General features: G+C 37.6%; 1 protein-coding gene across 1 annotated transcript; it reads right to left on the reverse strand.

Moving 5' to 3' along the window:
* Nucleotides 1–888: 888 nt before the first annotated feature.
* Nucleotides 889–21,390, reverse strand: pik3ca (phosphatidylinositol-4,5-bisphosphate 3-kinase, catalytic subunit alpha). The gene is made up of 22 exons (XM_077203799.1): nt 21,228–21,390; nt 20,251–20,351; nt 17,431–17,844; nt 16,770–16,979; nt 14,774–15,024; nt 14,075–14,320; nt 13,777–13,862; nt 12,647–12,752; nt 12,090–12,242; nt 11,637–11,771; nt 10,878–11,002; nt 9,655–9,901; nt 9,456–9,559; nt 9,162–9,333; nt 7,864–7,970; nt 6,535–6,656; nt 6,360–6,438; nt 5,939–6,109; nt 5,746–5,863; nt 5,514–5,668; nt 2,964–4,650; nt 889–2,872 (listed from the first exon to the last, which is right to left on the reverse strand). Exons 3-21 carry the CDS (start codon nt 17,780–17,782, stop codon nt 4,380–4,382), a joined length of 3,210 nt encoding a protein of 1,069 aa, XP_077059914.1. The 5' UTR covers nt 17,783–17,844; nt 20,251–20,351; nt 21,228–21,390; the 3' UTR covers nt 889–2,872; nt 2,964–4,379.
* Nucleotides 21,391–21,840: the final 450 nt, after the last annotated feature.

The raw sequence follows: 21,840 nt of genomic DNA on the forward strand, positions 1-21,840 counted from the left end.
GGATTTAATATCTAATTTTAACATGGAATTTAAAAAAAAAAAAAATTTAAATATGTAACTTTTTTAAAATGTTTTGTTCAATAAGGATTTTTGGTTCACTAATCAAACAAGTCAAATGTGTGACATTCACTCTGGCCGGTTGACTCCCTGTCACCATCCACTTTTTTATTTTACTTTAAGATAAGCATTTGTAACATATACACAAGGTTTGTCTCAAAATGTTCTAGTCTAGCTACTGTTACCCTGAAAGTGTGCACTGTGAATGTTAATGGCATTCAGATACATATACACAACGTGTACATATTAAGTAAAACAGTAAGGAAAATTCTTGAAATACGTTTATTTGTACATAGTCACATAACACTCAAAATATTGAAGACAGACTGGATACAAAGCTACTTTTGAACTCAGGTGCACAATGAAACTGAATAGAAATGAAGATGAGACTTTGTAACTGATGGCAGTTTATAGATGGTTTCTACTGAGTGCAGTCATAGGCCAAAACTCCCTTACATCTACAAATAATCAAAAATACTAGGGCAAATTTTTTCAGCTTTTGACTTTTTCCATTTTTTTTTCTTTTTGAAATCCCATGCAAGGAAGGAAGGAGGTAAAGACAGTATTTGGCCCGCTATATATAATTTTATAATAGTGATAGTAAAAAAAAATTATATCTTTATGACATCATAATTCAACACGTAAATAAGTACAATGCAACAGCAATACCGAGAGAGAAATGTAACCAAAGCATTTAAAAAAATAAATAAAAAAATGCTTTGAACTTCCATTATATAGAATTTTCAATATCCTCCATCTGACAAACTTCACATAATATCACATTAATTTACACTTTATTTTCCTTTGAATTCAAATGGTAATTTTCCTCTCTTTTTATAGATGTAGTAGAGTTTCTAAGACTCCAGACCAAACCACTAAAACATTCACAATCGGTATGAAATTGCCTATGCAAGTAAACCTTCAGTGCTACGCAACATTGACGGCTTTGTTGTCGACACACAAAGACGGTTCTGAGCGATGATTTTCAAGTACAACAACTGAAACTTATTAAACATTTTGTAATTTCAACTTTTTTTTTTCTTATTATTTTCATTTGTCATACAAAAGACTCCAGAATTTCTGCATCTCAATAGTTTGTTAGCAAGTCGTGTAAAAAACAAACAAAAATAAAACACAAAGTTAGGTAAATTATAAAGATACTGATCACATTAGACATTTGTGAATGGGCTTTTTAGCGGGTCCGGCCCAAGAAGTTCTGTAACCTGTACAGACAAAAACACACATAGTGAATAGAACCATGCATTAAATGGCTTTAAGAGAGCTAACATAAGGCTGCTTACCATAACTAAGCTCTAATGTAGCTGATCTCAGTTTCAGGCAGTAAATGAGCAGGTAGGGTTAAAAACACATGCAGGAGACTAAAGCGTCCCTCAGGACCGAAGGCAAAGAGAGCAAGAACAAAGAACGGAGGAATACAAAGTGCAAGAACCACCTGTATACATCAGTCTGACGCCAAGTGTATATCTGTTCATTTGTTTACTGCATATAAGAGTAACAACAACATTTACAAAAAAACATAGCAAATGAATGCATAAGTGTGGAATACTACAATATTAAGTACTCAGGACACCCTTTCAAACTTAAAAACAGTAGAAAAACATACTGTCTATCATTACAATTTGCATTGTTAAATGTTGCCCAGTATTTCAGCTGAATTTCAGCTTTGCAAAGATTTTAACGTGGAAATGCGCATGTCACTTCCTTCTGTTTTTCCTACATCGAGCGATCAGATCTGATCTGATCATTTATATCTCAGGTGTTAATGCAAGTATGACCATTGACTTTTCTACTGAGGAAAATACAACTGTGTGAGAGGAAAAATAGTACTCAGGAGTTTCCTGCCTAGTAGCCATATATCCATTTAAATAGCACGATTACACCTCATTTGTAATTGTACATTTTCACAGCTTTAAAGTAATGCAGAATCATGACAAGGTCTTGAATTAACTGACAAGAGCCGAGGAGGAGGGATAGAAAGCGAAAACGTGGATCTGTGTCAAACGCGAACCTTAAAAGAATAGTTCACCCTAAAAAGAAAACGGTCTGTCATCATTTACTCACCCTCACGTCGTTCCATATCTTTATGATACAAAATATATTCAAAATGGGGAAAGTCAATGGGGTCCAATGTTGTTTGGACGTTCTACAAAATATTCTGCAGAAGAAAGTAAGTCATACCGGTTTGGAACGACATGAGGGTGAGTAAATGATTTAACTGTGTGATTATTTGTTTGGATACAACCTGGTCTGAAATCTCACATTTCGATTCGTAGCTCAGAGGTTCAAGACGGCAAAGCGAGAGTGTAGTTGTTATCCAGAAAGCTGGTAAATATACAGGTGAAGGGAGCAGCTCAAACGTAACACTGCCATTACGGCCCAAGCAAGGCACTTAACCTGACTCAAGAGGCGCTCATTAGTTCATTTGAAATGATCTCAAGCTAACTAGCTTTTTTCCCCTTCTCTCTAGATTGTTTAGCCCTGTACTGTCACATCAGAGACATCCTGCACCATGAAACATTCACTGTACATTGTATGTAGTAAGGAAAAATGAGAGGAGGAGGAACAGAGTGCGTATATATACACATATAAGCATGTATGTATATAAATGTATCTGTAGTTATAATGCACTGTACTGTAGTGTTATCGGTAAACAATATTATACCAGCGTCATCCACTTGAAGCATCTAAAAGCCATTTCACCATCTAAAACATCCATTTCGTCCATAGAATCTTTCAATATAATGTGTAACTACACAGCACAATCTTTCTTAATGCTTCTTGTACAAACTACAACCTGTAAAAAAAAAAAAAAAGTATTATATATATATAAATTATCAGGCTAACAGAAAAGGACTTGCCAGCTTTAGTGTAGTGGAATAAAGTACCCAGAGATACGGCGACTCAACCGAAGGTTGTTCTTTCGCAACTGCTTTGCGTCAAAGCACAGACAAGCGTTTGCTTTCCTGTGGCATGCAAGGGCACATGGAGGAGACGAACATCCATTCATACTAAGTGAGTGTATTAAGGCTTCATATCTGCACGCTGCCAGGGCATCTAGTAGGACAATCGTTACTCTAACAGCCAAGAAAACACAGAGAGCCGATAACCTGGATTCCTGTGATGTTTCTAACACTGGAACTGGGAAAACATCACTGATCTGTGGGTACAAATTAAACTGTAAGTCCTGATTAGTGATAGAGCGATAAATATCAGCCAGACTGATTCGTTTGCCAATATTTGGACATTTTAAAAACATGGCTATTGACCGAAAGCCTTGTTAATGGAAAATAACTCAATATTTGGAGTAAACGCTGTTAAATAATTGAAATAATTAACCCGCATTGATTTGCTCACGTCGCCATCAGTACTGGCCATCAAAAAACCATACCGTACTCCAAAAAATGATTACTTCCTTCCATGGAGGATCTGAACTGTTATTGTGTAGAGCGTTACTAACATATTGAGAACACAAACCATGTTTTTACCAATGTCTCTGAAAAGTCTGTCTAAAGAGAATGAGACTCATGTAGTGCTACTGTGAGATCATAATAAAAACAAAATAAAAATATTCACGTCCAGTGCATAATAAGGTATTCAGGCTATCATTTTAGCTCACTGTGCATATAAGGAAGAAAGGAGAACAAATCATCTGTCTATTTGAAAAGCCATTGCGGCCAACTGAACTCAAAGGATAAGAGCGCAATTTGGAAATCAGCACCATCAGATTTGTACTGCTACGCCTCGGCTGTCTTTCGGGGGGGAGGAGGGTTAGAGTTGGTTTTGGGCGGAAAGGCCGGGTAGCAGACCAGAAAGTTTCATACCCTGTTTTTCTAGTGTTCTCAGAGGTTCCGTGCATATTAGAAGGCATTTGTAGTTTTAAACAGGAAGACGTGAACATCCCCAGAAAAGCTCCTGAAGAGTGCAGAAGGTTTTTTTTCTCAAAGGTTTGTTTTCCATAGAAAAAAAATAATATATATTAATAAGAAGAACTGACTCTCCAGGTAAAGAGCAGCACAAAGGGGAGAGAAAAAAAACAGCGGGACAAAACTACAGCTATAATGTAAAACCACTCTGGACAATGGTGAGCAAGAGACGCCTCATTTGGGGAAAAAAAGTAAAATAAACAAAAAGAGGACAAAAAAAAAGATGTCCTTTCAGGTTGTTTTAGTGCTCTGAAGGTCATTTTTACATGAGGTTTGGGTGCCATGATTCTACATGGCAAAAATCAGGCAGTGCGTCCTACAAAAAGGGTCTTGTTTCTGCCTGTTATCCGGTCCTAAGTTCTGCCAGTGGGCATCGGCTCAGTTTTGGGCATGGTGTCGGATTGTGTGGAAGATCCAGTCCATCTTGGTGGTCCATCCACCATGGTGAGCGTCATTCATCTGCTTCATGAAATAGTCCAGGGCCTCCTGCTCGGTTTTGTCTAGCGCCAGGGTCTTTCGGATGTAAGCGATGTCATCAAAGGACTGCAGCTCGGGCATGCCTGAGCCCAGCATCATAGAGAAGAGGTTGATGAAAAGGTTGGCGTGCTGTCTGATGGCCAAGTAAGCCTTGTAACACATCTCCTGGAACCTGCAGAGGGAGACAGTGAGACATTCAGCTTCTCTGTAGCATCTATAAAGAGTCCTAAACCTGGAGTTGTTTTTGTTAAATGCCTGGAATAAGGTCTGTGGTTAGCTCACAATATTTTCACATTTTATCCTACAACATAAAATACTTTAGTAATACCCCATTCATGATTTTTTTTAGGCGTCCTGAAAATGGCATTTGCTATCAAGTGGCTTAACGGGACTACAGTGTTGTTGGGGACATTAAAACTCATCATGCCGAGCAGGACATCAAAGGAATCGGCTTGATGCCAGCTTCTGAGTTGGCCTGTAAAAATACATCATTCCTACAGCACTCTATAGACACAGCTAATATTAAAGACAAAACAATCTATGCAAATTTAAAGAGACATTAAAATCTCCCTTCATGTGCTTTCATCAAAAAAAATTACTTTTTTTTCATGTGTACTCAAAGCCTGTCCTTCCACCAGAGACCAATTCATTACTGGTTTAGTTTTACTCAAGCAAGAGCAGACATGGACCTCCACTCCTCTGAGACACACTGATAGAGAGCAAATCCTGCTTTTTTTGAAGCCTCATTTGAGTCTCGACTGAAGCAGTGATTTGTTTGAAAGCGGAAGTCCAGAGGAGAAGCAGGAAACTTGGCAGCCGGCTGGCTGTCAGAGTATTGTTGGAAGAGGAAAGGCTGCTGGGATGGAGGCCCGAGAAGTCCATTCTGAAAGCCTCTATTGTTCAACTCATTCACTAATTGTCTTGGATAGTTAGCTGTCTGCCAATAACCATGTTAATGTCGAAACAACAAAGGATTTGTTTCGGTTAAACTCACTGGAAAACAATGAGCAATGCTTCCAACATGAACATACACACCTCTCAAACTCTCTGGTTTTAGTGCACTCTTGGGTTCCTCCTTTGCTGATCACAATTAGGAAGTCTTGAGTTAATACGAAGGGCACTCGCTCCCGCTTGTAGCCAAACTTCTTCTTCTTGTGGTCCAAAAAGTGACCAAAATCTATATGAAACAGCTGCAGGAACACAAGCAGAAGGTCAATATGAGGATATATATAACGACTGAATGTTTCAGTGGCATTAAATTTCACACCTGCCCGTCGTCCTTCACCATGATGTTACTGTTGTGTCGGTCACCGATACCCAGAATGAAAGTGGCCACACAATAGCCAGCGCAGGATCGCGTAAACAAGTCGATGGCCATGTCGTACCTATAAACACAGATGATTTTGTTACTAGATATTTGAACTGGCCACTGAAAAACGTAATTAAAATTTGCCACTCACATCTCGCCCTTGTTTTTGTCCTTTAGCCACTGATGCAGCGTTGAACTGTTAAACTGCAGCGCCCCCTTCAGACCTCCTTTACACTGAATCTGCATGATTGTGTGTGAACTTCTCACCACCTCTATGAGACCCACGCAATCTCCGATAGACAAGCAGCCATAGGGTAGCATTCTGAGATACAAAAAAATTTAGACAAATGTAAATTTGTTCTTTCAATCAAGGCTTCAAGAGACTTGGGGACAACTTAACATCAATACCTGATTAACTAGTTATTCTTTTAACTAGTGTGACTTAAAGTACACGTATGCAGGGACAGTTCTGTGCTTTACTCAAAGAAACAATGATGATGTTAATGCATTACCCTTTTGGTTACAATGTTTTGGTTACCAGGCAAAATCTTAAACCACTACACCCCATATACCTCAGATCCAGTCCCTGATTCTGCCAAATGTTCTCCATTATCCTGATGATTTGAAGAGTCAACATGTCTTGTCTCAGGTCTAATAAAAGGAAAAGGTAGAAAAACTTGTCACTTTTGTTTCTTACCATAAAAAATAAGGGCATTCGTAATAAAATAGTATAAAATATGATCTGACCATCCCCATTCTTAAAAATGATCTCATTGTTTTGGAACAGAAGTTCGGACATGATGTCAGGATTTTCCCAGTTCAGCCAGAGCGGTCTCTTGGCCGAGGACATGATTCTGCAGTCTTCAAGTCTGCCATACGCACAGAAAAAAAGTGACAAATCAAACATAAAGGTAAACAACAGATCTGCATTTATTTGATCAAAAATACTGTAAAAACAGTAATATTGTGAAATATTACAATTGAAAATATTATGTTAAAATGTAATTCATTCCTGTGATGAATTTTAAGCAGCCATTACCTCAACAGATGTAGAAAACAGATGTTACAATATTTTTGTGGAAACCATGAAACTTTTTTTTAATGAATTTTTTGGGGGGAATTCTTTGATGAATAGAAAGTTTTAAAAAATCAGTACCATAAAACTTCAAATATTAGCCCGGGCTTTTATTTTCCCAAATCGTCGAACTGCACCGGCTTGTATTTGAGACAGGTGTCTATATGAGACAGGCCTTTATAATTTAGTGTTGAGATGTTGTTCATTTGAGATGTTGTTCCTAGAGTCTCTAATCTCTAAAAATATCCAAATGCTCCACGTGAAACTGCGGTCTTCCGACCTTTTACTAACGTGACAATTGATTTTGATTAATATGCGCGAGGGAGAGAGAGCAAGACAGCGCTCAAGTTGTTTAAAGACGTAAGAGTGCGCTCGTGTTGTTTGAAGATGTGAGAGTGCGCGCGCGTGGCCGGGGCGCTCTCTCTGCTCGTTTGCAACGTCAAGCGCAGCAGTCAGTCTATTCTACATCCCTCATCGATCAGAAAAAAAGACTTTGGCGGGACACAAATTTGCTTTGGCGGCCGCCAAAAAGCGGACAATCTGACGGGTTTTAGAAGCTTAAATACAACCCCAAACTAAAAAACAGACCCCACCTCTATTTGAGACCGGCCTTTATTTACCCAAATCTGTTGCCACACAAGGCGTGTAAAAGAGACAGGCGTCTATTTGGGACTCGGCTATTATTTGAAGTTTTACGGTATTTAGGATTTTTTTTTACTTTTGACTAAAAATTTACTAAAAAATACTTTTGTAACATTATGAATGTCTTTATTGTCACGTTTGATCAATTGAATGTGTTCTTGCTGAATACAAGTATTAATTTCTTTAAAAAACTGTAAGTGACCCCAAAAATTTTGAGAGGTAGTGTAAGTGGGAAATGCATTAACCCATAAGCTCATGTTATTGTACAGTTGTGTCCTTTTATGTCTGCCTTGTGTATAATCCCTGCTAAGTGATAATAGATTTTCTCAGCTGTAAATACTGCAAATTGTGGTACTCACCGTAGGTTACCCAGCTGGTGGGCGGGGTTGAGTGGAGAGGTGAAATTTTGGAGGGCATCCATGTAGTCTGGTCGCCTCATCTGCTCCACCAGGAACTTCATTTGCACCTGAAAAACAGAAATAAATACACTTTAAAATGAAATATTATTCTGAGCTTGGCATCAGGCTATGATTGGTGGAAGATTGGGTGATGGGAAATTGATAAAGGGCAATAGATAAAGTAATAGATTAAATTTAATGCAAAATTAATGCAATAAAAAAAATCATTCATCAAGCACTTCATCACATATTAAAATAATTATTTTCATTTTGATATTTTGATTACTTCCATATTAATAATTACGACATTTTAATGTTTTATTTTCAGTTAGCTTATTTATTTCAAATTCTTTAATCTATTCACATGCTTAGTTACTTTTTGATTTATAGTTTTTTCAATTTATTTATAGATTTACCAGTTGATTTATTATTGATTTCTTAATTATCAAATCATTCTGAGTATCACATTTGGGCCCCCATCACGAGGAGCTTCGCACATCAGCAAACGCAAAGCAACTTAATTGACCAATTACCTTTAAACTCACCTTCTTAATGTTAACAACATTGAGCATGTTTACATGCACACCAATACGCTGATAACTACCAAAAATCTGATTATTGAAATAACCCAACAATGTAAGTAATCAAGTTTACAAGAATGTATTAAAAAAAAAAAAAACAGCATTTCAAAATGTCACTCATTCTACTCTTGAATTTGAAGTTTCTACAGCTGTACCAATTAACCCTTTGGCTGCACGAGATGAGAACATATCTTTTTATATTTCTTGGGTCAATATATTTCTCCTCCCCAACCACAAAATACTCGCTGTGGCTGGATGCCCTTAAATTTGCAGTATATGCACACTTCAATAAGCCGACAGAACGCAGGTTAAGGTGTTTACATGTCGGGAGAATCGGAGTAATGGGCAAAAATCTATCTGTGTCAATCGGTATATTCTTAAGCTGTTTATGACCTTATGGCGATAAAGGAAAACACTTTAACATTTTTACATGACCACAAACGTTGTCGGTATATTAAAAATTATCGAGTTAAGAACATGCATGTAAACGTACTTATTGAGTGGGGCGTTTTGGTAATTCTGCCCAAATGCTATTGAGGATCACCTCATGGAGTAGATGGCGTATCCTCCGTAAATCTAATCTAACAGCTAAGGTTTCACTGGCAGTGTACGTAAAGACTCTCCTAATATAACCTCACGTGCCTACTTTTAGATGAGAAGGTCAAAGGCTGAGTTTACCTTCTGAGTTTCATCCTTCTTCTCCTGTTTGAGAATGTCTGTGAGGTTGATGAGCTTCTCCATGGCTTCCACCTGTCTGCTCAGGTGCTTCAGGTACATGCCACATGCCCGACAGTACGACTCCAGCAGCAGACCAAACCGCTGACTCACGGTTTTATTGTGCATCTCTGACCTGCAACCCAATGAGATCTTGTTACAATTTAAATTCATTTTAAACTTCAAAAACATCATCATGATATTTAAGTCAGTGTATGTAAAACCCTGACAGAAAGCTGAACAAAAAGAGGAAATTACTTCAAATGCCAAAAGAAGAAGTGCCCAATCCTCTGGTTTGTAAGAGCTTTTTTCAGAAGAAATCGTACCAGTGGATTATCAAGGTACTGCTCGTACTTCAGAACCTTAAACAAATGAAAAGTGAAACATTGGAAAAAAATCAACAGGTAAACATGAGAGAGTGTTTATAATAAATAATAACTGAATATATCATTCTTACCTGAACCAACTGAATGAGGTACTGTGAGAGTTTGTCATCAGTCAGATACTTCTCAAGGCATCGAACTGCGAAGTCTCGGATCATTGGATCTGGATAGTTACAGTCAAGCAACTCCATGGCTTGTTCCGGCTTTATTGCGGGCCAGTCTTTAAGAAGGCAATACATTTGTGCAACTTCATCTCTGGAATTCCACTTCACCGCTAGCAAAATCTTGGGCAGGATTTCTGGTATATTTACACAATACTGCCTACAGAAAAAAACACAAACACAGTTCTACAGAAAACTTTTTTGCAGATGAACACTACATTTACATTTATTCATTTAGCTGACGCTTTTATCCAAAGCAACTTACAATTGCTATATATGTCAGAGGTCGCACGCCTCTGGAGCAACTAGGGGTAAAGTGTCTTGCTCAGGGACACATTGGTGTCTCACAGTGGATTCGAACACGGGTCTCTCACACCAAAGGCATGTGTCTTATCCACTGCGCCATCACCACCCCACTAAAGTGATTGGAGCTAATCATAGACAGTATAAGAAGTGGACTGAGCCATCTCATTGGAACTCAGTTGAGACAATTGAAGCCCATTTTTAGCGATTTTTTTGCACTTCCGTTCCTGACGCGCAGACTCAAACCGACTCAAACTAAGCTTGATGACGTGAGCAACCTGTCTGACAGACGTAAATCTTCTAGTAGCTGTGCGTGAAAATTGCCAACGTTAATCACTTCATATGTATTCACTTGCCACATACCGAATTATTTCCAATTCCCCAAAAACGTTGTTGAAATATTTTGTCCCGTTGCTTTTATGGACTCATTATCTATGGGCTTCTCCCTTGACGGGACGTCCCCCCGATTGCCTGCGAGCTTCTCCTCCTGTCTATACGGTAATGTCTCTATTGTGCGACAAAAAGTCACGTGGTTATGACGCAATCGTTAGCCTGTTTTTAACAAAAACGGCTTCTACGGGGCCATAACGTAAGATACAAAGTAATGGAGCCTTTTATACATTGTCGTGTTTATTTAGAAATATATAATGGACAAATTAAGTCTTTGGACGCCTCAGATGTAAAGTTATTCGCTGTCAAAGTGACGCCAAAATGAATGGGAGTCAATGGAATGCTAACAGCAGGTGAAGTTCTGCTACAATGGCGGCTCCCGCGAGGCTTCAACTTCCGGCTGATGGATTACCCCCTTGGAGCTAATAGGGGCGGTAGATTACCTGTGCCTCCATAAGAAGTCTTTTTCCTGCTCAGTGATCTCAGAAAGCGGGTCCCTGTTGCCCAGCTGACGAAGTTGCTCTATATCTGCCTCCGTCATTGCGTGGTCTCGTGCCAGTCTGCTGCTCTGTAAGTTGCATATTATTAAATAATCTCATTAATAAACATCTATCAGAGAACGGATTGCAAAAGGAAAAAGGAAACAATATTTATTAATTTATAATTAATATTTGAAGACAATTTTTGATAAAAAAATAAGAGTTGGTGAGCTTAAGAGACTTCTTTGAAATTTTTTTTTAACTCTCAACCTGGTAGTGTACTTTCAGTTAGAATAAGCCTCAATCACCGTTTAGCAAGTTTGAGAGCAATAATCTCTACAAGACAGACCGAATATGACCTCTGGCTCATATGTTGTTAAACAATGGTGTTTGCTTCTGTAGAAGTCACACATCATTGATTTTTCTAAAAAACACAAACAAAGCCTTGATGAATCAGAGATGATTCAACAAAGTTTTGAGAAAGAGAATGGATGCCAGGACCCATGCTACTGAAAAACTGTGCGGTCACTGCTGAGATCCATTACAAAATCAAATGAATGAACCTTGTACTTTTTAATAATTGGACACAATGACACTCATGAGGTGACTACACAGAATGACAAGAGATGTTTCTCATGCTCCTCAAGCTTGTAAAGGGTATTAATAGCAGCACCAAGTGTGTCACTATAATTAATTAAGTAGGATGTGTGTCTGTAAGCTCACCTGTCCAGACTGGCAGTAATTGTATCCCATCTCCCTGGATATTATCCAGTTAGCGTGATCCTCTATTGTGGCCATGTCAGGATACTTTACGGGCGAGCTGAAATAGTCAAACTCCAACTCTAGACATGGGGTTTCCTAGAGCAAAAAACAAACAAACAAAGCAACCACCGCAAAACACATTAACAAACCAAGTAACTAAATAGCACTTTACTAAAAACGATTACACTTTCAGTATCTATAAACTTTGAGCATCTATGCAGCTACACATTCATATTTTGTATTAAGGATCAATACACATAAAAAAACAACTGCATACTAAATAAACAGCTTTAGAGCATATGCTCTTGATTAACCATGTCAACCTCTGATTAGAAAACACAGCGCACAATCGTTTTAAACCTTATTAAAGTGTAAACGGCTCAATGCTGAAAGAGGTTATGCAGGAGAAGAAACCTTGTTAGGGTTGGAGCCTGTGACCCCAATGGGGTTGAGGAGGTCTTCTAGGCCGTGTGGTACTGGCCACAGATTCAATGCCATCTTCCCTGAGACCAGTGTGTGTGTGTAGTCGAACAGGTTGACGTTTCCCCAGGCCAGTGGACAGTGCTCCTGTAGCAGATCATTTAATGGTTCATTTCAAAGACCTCTGAAGTAATACCCACTAAAACACTGACAACAACCTGAACAGTGTTCTCACGAGGGTGAGGCAAGTTAATACAGTGTTAATTTGCATTAGTGTAAGTAATTTTTATGTGCTTTTTCATTTTAATTATTTCTTCTAATTAACTTTAGTTTATTTTTAGTTCAGTATGTTTTAGTCGTTTTAGTACCTCAACTTTTTTTAGTTAGTTTCCCAAGGCAACATTTAAATTTTTTTTAATTTCTAAGTATAAGTTCTCATCTAATATTTATACTTTATTTCAGCTTTACTTCAATTAAGTTGTATAAAGTTTTAGTTTACAATAACAACACTGTTATAACTGTGTAATGTGCACTACAACAAAGCAAGTCACCTCCTTTGCCCCCTTCCTTCCTTTTACAGAGCAGATGGAGAGACAGAGACGAGCCGCCCGGGGGATGTCAGGAATGTACATGTCGTAAGTCAGCCACTCGTTCCACCTGGAGACAGAGAGAATCACCGCACAATAAGTGTTTAAAATGTAATATTTTTTATTTTAAAATGTCTAACATATTTGGAAATATTTACATTATATCAGGGGTCGGGCAACCTCCGGCCATTACTGGCAGGTTGAGGGGCAAGAGAGTTGAATGTCACTAATTATCATGTGGCCTACTAGACTAAAGTGAATCCAATTACTTGTTCTACCCATTGAGAACATTGCCCTTTGGGTGGTACAATGCCACTCACACACTCTGCAGTGAACTTTGTATAAATGAGGGGAATATTTTGATATTTTGAGACAGGGTGGGCTTTTTACGTCACAGTAATTAACAAGAAAAATTAAACATCAGAAAGTTTGCCGACTCTTGCACTAGATGAAATACCTTTTCTCCTTGACATTTAAAGTCAACATAGCACATCTACATAATTTGTAATGTAGTAAAACCCAAGTGAACCAAAGAAGTATGAAAACCATTTCTGCCATGGAATAAAACGATAAAAAAGATAATCATGACTTTTTCAAAACTCACAACTTTATTTCTCTCAATTCTGATTTTATATCTTACGATTAATTTATCTTTTTTTTCTCAAAATTGCACATTTTTTTGGATTTCATGCATTCATATTAATACGAAAAGGAATGTACCAAAACAATTAATGAACAAAATATGAATTTCATATGAATGCACAGACCCTTTCATCCATGAAATTAGGCTCCTGTTAAAAAAGATATAAACTCAGAATTCAGAGAACAAAAGTCAGAATTATGAGATATAAAAACGTTTTGCGAATTAGGAGACTAATTGTGGCAATTTTGAGGAAAAAAAGACCAAATTCAAGATATAAAGTCAAAATTGCGGGATAAAAAACATACAAATAAATTCACAATTACCTTTTCGTTTCATTTTGTGGCAAAAATGAAATTTCATTATATTTTGTAGATGCATTCACTCACACATTCACCCAGTAATGAATCAATTGCAGTAACAGTATCAGATAGGACCAGTGTATGTACAGTACCTCGGGTTTGAACATGGGACACGCTGTGTGTTGACATTATCACACAACTGTTCTCCACCATGGTAGATCCCTGTTCGCACATAAATCTAAAACAAAAGGTAACAACCTATCAGCAAACATCCTCTTAGCTTAAGAAAACGCCCAGCAGAAAGGTCATGCAGTTATAAAAAGAAAGACACAAACAGCTTCCTGTTCTTTCACAAACAATGTAAAACTTCTGCTTTCCCTACTAAACACACCCCATGTGTTTAGTACAATAAAATGACTTTCAGAATCCAGAAAGAGAGATTTGAAGTACCTTGTCAATGTCCCGAATATTCACATTAACGTATGTGGCACAGAGGACACGTATCCTTAAAGTGCTGTTAATGGTCCAGAGGGATTTGGTGGAGGACTCTCCGTTCATGTAAGGAGTGGCAGTGGAGATGCGGCGGGCGTAGGAAGGCATGGTGAAGTTGTCCATAGGCAGCTGAGTGTAAAGGCTGTCCTTGGACATAAGCATGAGGTTTGGCAACCTACCCAGCATAATGCAACTCCGTACATACTGAGAGAACAAGAAGGAGAGAAAGAAAGAAAGATTTCGTAAATCTAGTCATCCAAAATCTGCAGAGTGTGCTATTTTAAGTGTTGTAAACACTAATTCTGCCAGGACTTTTTTTGGGATGATATAAAACTTAAAAAGCAGGATACAGAGACTACTCATTTGCATTGTGGTGTACTGGCTGGTTTTGGGAAAATGAAAGCCTGGAACAAACACATGAATAGTGCCATAAACTTGAAAAATCTGAGATGACTACAAATTTCAGATAGCGCATTAATCAATGCCCAGTATAAAAGCATTAAACTGTACAGAAAAAATACGAAGCAGCATTTGAACTAAAACATTACATAAGGACTGCATTCGTACACAGTATAACTATAACAGGTTATTCAGGAACATATGTATGAAATTGTGCATGTTTGTGGTATTTTATTGATACCGAAAGGTGCTAGATACCTTGTACTGACTGATGGGGTACTTTTCCAAAAGATACTCATCACAGCCACAGACTTTCAGGATGTATTTGCCCTGATATTCCTGCACGCACATCTTTAGCTGCTCAGCTGACAGCAGCATGCTCCTGGTTTTCTTCCTGATGGCTTCGGCGATCACCTGCTCAGGTACGCAGTCGTGATTGATCTTAAGCGTGTACTTTTGCTTGTCATTGTTGGGAGAGACGATCACCCAGATAACTACAATGATTTGACCTAGCACACATAGAAGAAGATCAGAGTGTTAACAGGAACAGCACTATTGAATTGAATCCTTCAGGCATTAAGCATATGAGAAAAAACAAATAATCCCACATGGCAAGTTTGAGGTAAACAGACAGACTGGATACTGAATGTAGCCGAATTAAGCTGTCAGGGAATGAATGTAATGGAGTTGTTGTACATGCATTCCTCCAGGCTATAAGAAAACAGAGAGCAAAAGCATAAAAACAAGGATCATATGCTTCATGACTACTACCATTACCACACAGGCTCATTCACATAAGAGAGAAAATAGCACGGCTGAAACAACAAAAATTCTAGGAATGACTCGATACTAGGAAGATTACTACTGGCTTCAGGCTATAAGGCATAAAGAAATATTCCATGTTATTTTTTAACCTTAGATAAATGTAACGCATTGTGGCATGTTGTCAATTACCACAGCCAATTATGTTGACTGGACCGTCAGTGTGTATCAGCAAAACACAATGAAAGCATAGCAGGCAGCTGGGCCTTTTTTATTTAATTTATTACCAAGACATTTTAAAGCATGGAAAACCAGGAAACAATTAAATTATCTGAGGAATGATGCAAATAAAATGTTAAATCAATGTTTTTTAGCAGATCAATTTAAACAAATGGTTCTAAATAACTGAAGTTTAAAGTGACAGGTGAAGGCCAAGTATGGTAACCCAAACTCGTAATCTGTCCTCTGCATTTACCCCATCCAAGTTAGTGCACACACATTAGGAGTAGCGAGTAGTGAACACAAACAGACTACAAACCATTTACATGATTAGGCATTAAATTAAAATATCTCTGACTTTTGACCCTCACTTAATTAAGTCATGACTTAAAAGAATAATTCACTTAAAAATCTAAATATCTTCCTTTGTGTTCAGCAGGAGAAAGAAATTCATACAGGTTTGAAACAACTTGAGGGTAAGTAAATTATGACAGAATTTTCATTTTTAAGTGAACTATTCCTTTAAGTACAACATTTTTTAAACATACAATATTCACAATTTTCTTGCAGTGTTTTGTTAATGTTTCATACAGTATATAATTATTCATCTGTCAACTCATGTCATGACCACCTACACATCTAAACTCTACCAATATCTACCAAGTACAACAGAAAAGGACATAGAACCAAATTTGAGTTCTGCAAACTCTGGCCACAGAAATGACACTAGTAACTAGAAGCAGAAGTTCCTCAAAAGTAGTCTAATTTCGAAAGGACTATTATAGAACATCATCAGCTCCGTCACACAAGTCTGACGTCACACGTCTCACTGTTACTGGGTCCAAACGCTCTACCGGATGCCCCAAGAAAACAACAAACGGTGCTAATATACACTCACGATGTGATACTACCAAAATGTATAATCCTAACTTTTATCTCCATACCAAAATCCCAGATGGCCAGACAGCAATTCATCTTTTTTAAATCCTTAACATATTTGTGTTTGGGACGCCGTGAGCACAGAGACTGTAGTGTACACTGTACATTGTTAAATGCTTAGCCTAAATGTGTAATATAAATAAATACTGCTCACGAATGGATGTTGAGATAGTATTCTCAAGTGAAACGAGTAGAGGCTTGGGCCTGGAAACAGCATTCCTTGCGTTATGACTTAAGCGGATAGCTCAAGAAAGACTTTTTTTTCTATCTCCTGAAGAAAATGTCCATAAACATGAAAATAACACAGAACATTCCTGTAAAAGAACTAGCCTACCTTTGTCTAATTTGCCATATATATGCTTTGGAAGCTCTGGTGAAGACTCCACATTAGGAGGATAAACATATAGTGCTCGACTGTGTGGCCCATTGGCATCCCGCAGCTCTACTGAGTCTTTGCACACATTTAGTATATTTCTCCTGAAGTCCTGTACTTCCGGATCCTTCACTAGATCAAACTCACACACTGGCATGCCGATGGCAAAACCTGAAACATATTTAAAAAAAACACTATCTTAGAACAAGGGTCAGGAGAGAAAAGAAATAAAACTTCTGAATAAAATACACTACTGTTCAAAAGTTTAGGATCAGTTAGATTTTTTTTAATGTTTTTGAAAGAAGTCTCTTAAACTTAATAAGGCTGCATATTTTCTGTGGAAACCATAAGACTTTTTTTGCAGGATTCTTTGATGAATACGTCAAAGTTTATTTGATTATATAAATCTCTTGTAACATTATAAATGCTTTTACTGTCACTTTTGATCAATTTAAGGTGTCCTTGCAGAATAAAAGTAGTCATTCTTTTAAAATAAATAAATAAAAATCTTAATGAAAAACTTTTGAATGGTACTGTACCTTATTCAGAAACATTCTGTCTACTTGAATACTCTTGACATACATTTTTGATAAAAAAAATCAGCTAATGTGTGACGTCTTACCGATTTCTCTGTTGAGGATTTTTTCCTCTCTGTTCCCTACAGGTTCAATGACCTTTAGGAAGGGCTGGAATAGCCGAAGGTCGCAAAGTCTTCTCGTCTCATCGTAGAACTCCTCACGCTCTGCCTCTTGCGTTACGCTGACAAAAATATAGGACGTCTCCTCTTGCAGCAGGTGGTGGAGGGGATACTTCCTTGCCTCCTTAAAAAGTTCATGTTTGATTGTGATGAGCGTGGCCTCCCGGAGGCACTCTAGTGTCAGGATCATGCCATTGGGCAGTAGACAGTCCACCAGAATCCTGGGGGGCATCAAATGGATGCCCCATAGCTCTCCCGACGAGGGTCTTGGAGGCATGATTTGTAGTCCTCACAATCTTCAATAGTGAAGAAAAAAAATATCACCAACCACTTTTTCTCCTGAAAAGGAATAGGAAAAATAAAGAGGGTTTTGGCAACATGTTTGACATCATGCGATGTTTTCAATAATAATAAGATCAACGGACAAGACAAAATGTTCAGTATTGTAAACTACACCTTTGATTTGTTATCTGAACAAATCAGCATGTCCCAGAACAAACAAACTAGGTCTTAAGATGTCAGTAACAAACAGGAACACAGACAACAAACAAGCATAATAAACCTTGATGTAACAACAGTGATGCTTCTCATCAACCTGGTTTGTGATAAAACATTTTATACTGTAAGGTGTTACCTACTGATATTACTGTACCGTTCAAAAGTTTGGGGTCAGTAAGATTTTTTAAGGAAATTAATACTTTTATTCATACATCGGCTAGAAATACCAAGGGTTCACTCTAAGCATGGCCAGTCTGCTTTTAGCTACTATGCCAGCTGCAGCTGGAACCAGCTTCCAGAAGAGATCAGATCTGCTCCTACAGTAGTCACATTCAAATCCAGACTCAAAACACATCTGTTTAACTGTGCATTTACTGAATGAGCACTGTGCCACTGTTCGCCCGACTGTTTGCACTGTATTTTATTTTATGTTTTAATTATTCTGATTTCATTTGATTATTTCTGTATTTTATCTTTTATTCTAAAATGTTTTAATTATTCTGATTTCTTTTGATTATTTTAATTTCTTCTATGTAAAGCACTTTGAATTACCATTGTGTATGAAATGTGCTATATAAATAAACTTGCCTTGCCTTGCCTTGCCTTGCCTATTCAGCAAAGATTAATTAATTTGATAATTATTGTTTTCTAAGTGTCGGCTAAAAACATATCTCTATCTCCGCTGTTAAGCAGATGCGCTTTTAGAGAGAAATGCACCTTTCATACGGATTAAATAATCAGAAGGTATTAGCTTTCGATTCGAATTTGTTTAAAAGCGAACATTTCAAGCTTTAGCCTAGATAGGCTATCTTTTGTTTCAGTTCTCGCGCTCCAGTTCACGGAGATCATGAAAGCGCGTAGGCTACTGATTGTTTTATTTTATTTTACAAAAGCACAATGTTTTCTTGTTATTATGAGTTCACACAAATAAAAGTAGTTGCGAATAATGTATTATTATTTTCTGTATGACCAGAAATGATAGAGTATTTTAAGTTGTCTCCACTGTTGATAGGAAAATGCAAGTGTTCGCGCCGGTGAAAAATTTGAAAGGTAATGGAAACGCAGCTATTAATAAGCTTGTCATTAAGTCACAATGAATATTGATTACTTGGTCAACATACCCTTTTAAATTACAATGGAATTTTTGTGGTGCTGTTTTCGGTCGCTAAACACCACTAAACGGATAGATTCATTTTTTCAAAGCAATGTACAGTTTTAACAAATGTTTTTCAGATGTTATCGCGGGCCGCCAGAAATGTTTCCGCGGGCCCCACTTTCAGAACCTAGGCACTAAATGATCATTATTATAGACATTTATAATCTCTCAAAAGATTTCTATTTTTAATCTTTCTATTGACACTGAAGACTGGAGTAATGATGCTGAGAATTCAGCTTTGCCAACACAGGAACAAAGGAATTTTAAAATATATTTAAATAGTTCAAATAAACTTAGTTATAAATAATTATAAAGGTTAAAATAAAATATTTTAAAACGTTATTTTAAAGTGTAATAATATTTCTCAATATTATTGTTTCTACTGCATATTTTAATCAAATAAATGCAGCCTTGATGAGCATGAGAGACTTCTTTCAAAACATTAAAAGAAAAATCTTACTGATCCCAAGCTGTATCTAAAAGACCACCTTAACAAGCACACTAATACTAATCCATGAGTCCAATAGAGTCATTTAATGCTTCACTGACATCAGTCTTAATGAAAAAACATGCTTACAGAAGTTCAGTACAACCCAACATCTGAGTCACTGAGTAATGACAGGAATGTATCACTCTGTGAGAGAGAGAGATATTTCCACTCAACATAGCGCCAAAAACATTTGGCACTTCATACTGAAGTGGATGACTTGTTTTTCCCTGCTAACATGAGCCAACAAAACGAAAACTGTAAACATCTCCTGGGTGTAAGGCTGCTGAATGCCATTCACTAATCTGACAAACAGCATCTTTCACCATGTTAAGACACATGTGATGTGTTATCTGATATTATTGGATTTTAAAACTAGGCCATGTGAGATAAACATGTCAGATCTTTTGTCCTGACCATCCTCTTCAGGTAATTCATGTAAAATACCATGCAAATGTTTAACACAGAGCTTTGTGAATCGGGGTACGGTCAAGGTTGTAACCACTCCACCCTTTCACACTTTTTATTGCTAGTCATCTCTTCTCAGCAAAAAAAAAGCAAGAGATGAATCAATATTTACATAAGCTGGTGGTATTCTGCTTACCTCAGTCTGATGTTAGTGCCACTTGTAAATGTAAATGTCCGTCATTGTTCAGACCTTCATTGGATCTGCTTGCTTTATAACTTCAGATCCACTGAATTATACTGTAACGACAGAAACGAGGACAGACATTCAGTGTCTAGCGGAAAGTGGACCAGCTCACTCAGTTTACCCAAAACAACTAAAGCAATGCCAACAGTACAGAACACAACAAACTTCCACAGCAGTGTTTAGAGTGACAGAGATGAGAAAGATAATAAGATTAGGCGGGTTATCATTCTTGCATATGAATAGGCTGACCCACAATGACAGAGAACCACTTGCTAAAACGAACTGTTTATAGAGACATAAGTTTATAGACAACAATAACTTAATGTTATACCTATGTTTATTAGGTTTTAACCACAGACTGGTTAAAACAAACAAACCTGAATCATGACTGAGCAGAAACATGCACTAATTTCACCATAAACCGGATTAATACTACAGTTCTTATAAGTAAACAAGCTGAATTTATAATTAATGAGCACGCATTTAAGCCCATTAAAAACAAAATAGACATTAACGTTATATTAAAGTAGAAATATATTTTGGAGGTTCTTATCTCTGACATAATTAGCCAGGTAGCCAAGTAACAATCATATAACGTTACAAAACATACTAATTAACCAGAAATTTGCATATATTATTGTTAGAGAGTTGAAATACTCTCAAATTAAAGTATTTTTAGTTAGCGTGTCAAACGGTTATTAAAGGCGGATAAGCAATTTCTTTACAAAAATACAAGATATTGATTCCTTTAGCCACCTAGCCGCTAGGCTAATCCGCTATAGCTAACCCGATAACTTTCAGATAAAATATACAATAACGTTAATATCCAGCCAACGGCGCTTTAACTGTTACCAGTCTGAAACAATACATAATACTTTTTAAAAGAACACTAGCGTTGGTATTTAAACAAGAGAGGTTTAAACACATACCTCACATGTGTCTGTATAGCTAATATGGGTATGTACCGGAGAGTTGTTGTGAGGTATTCTGCTGTTGGTGTTCAGTCGCTCGTTCAGGGCTGTAAATCCAGCGCGGGGCTTTGCTGGGCCTCTATCCGCCTTGCTCTGACACGCACCGCCTCTCCATCATCACAGCAGCGGCGGCGGCGGATCGAGAGCAATGTTTTCAAACAAATCATTCATCGCCGACATAGAAAGACAAAATAAATGCTGTCCAATGTCCGAAGGATTGGATGAAAATCGTCCGAAAAGCTGTCACGATGGAATAAGGGAGGATCCTCTGAATGAATAAATAAGCCCCAAAGTGGCCGGATAGGTAAGACGAGGGAGGGCGACTGCTAAGAGGGAGAGAGGGACAGAGACAGTGAGAGAGCGAGGATGTCAAACCCAATGAACTCTTCTTTTTTTTTCAATCGATGATCCCACTACTGTATGGGGCAGACAGCCATATGTTCAACAAACACGCCCAAGCAATCGAAATGAAGTGTGAATTGTTAATCTCGTCAGGACACCTAGAAATCTTATATATTATTTCTGATGCAATATTCTCTGCAAATATATGCATTTGAAACTGCAGATATAC

This window comes from Siphateles boraxobius, unplaced genomic scaffold (assembly GCF_051911475.1).
Source record: "Siphateles boraxobius isolate OS27281-9 unplaced genomic scaffold, OSU_SipBor_1 5, whole genome shotgun sequence".
NCBI classification, from domain to species: Eukaryota; Metazoa; Chordata; class Actinopteri; order Cypriniformes; family Leuciscidae; genus Siphateles; species Siphateles boraxobius.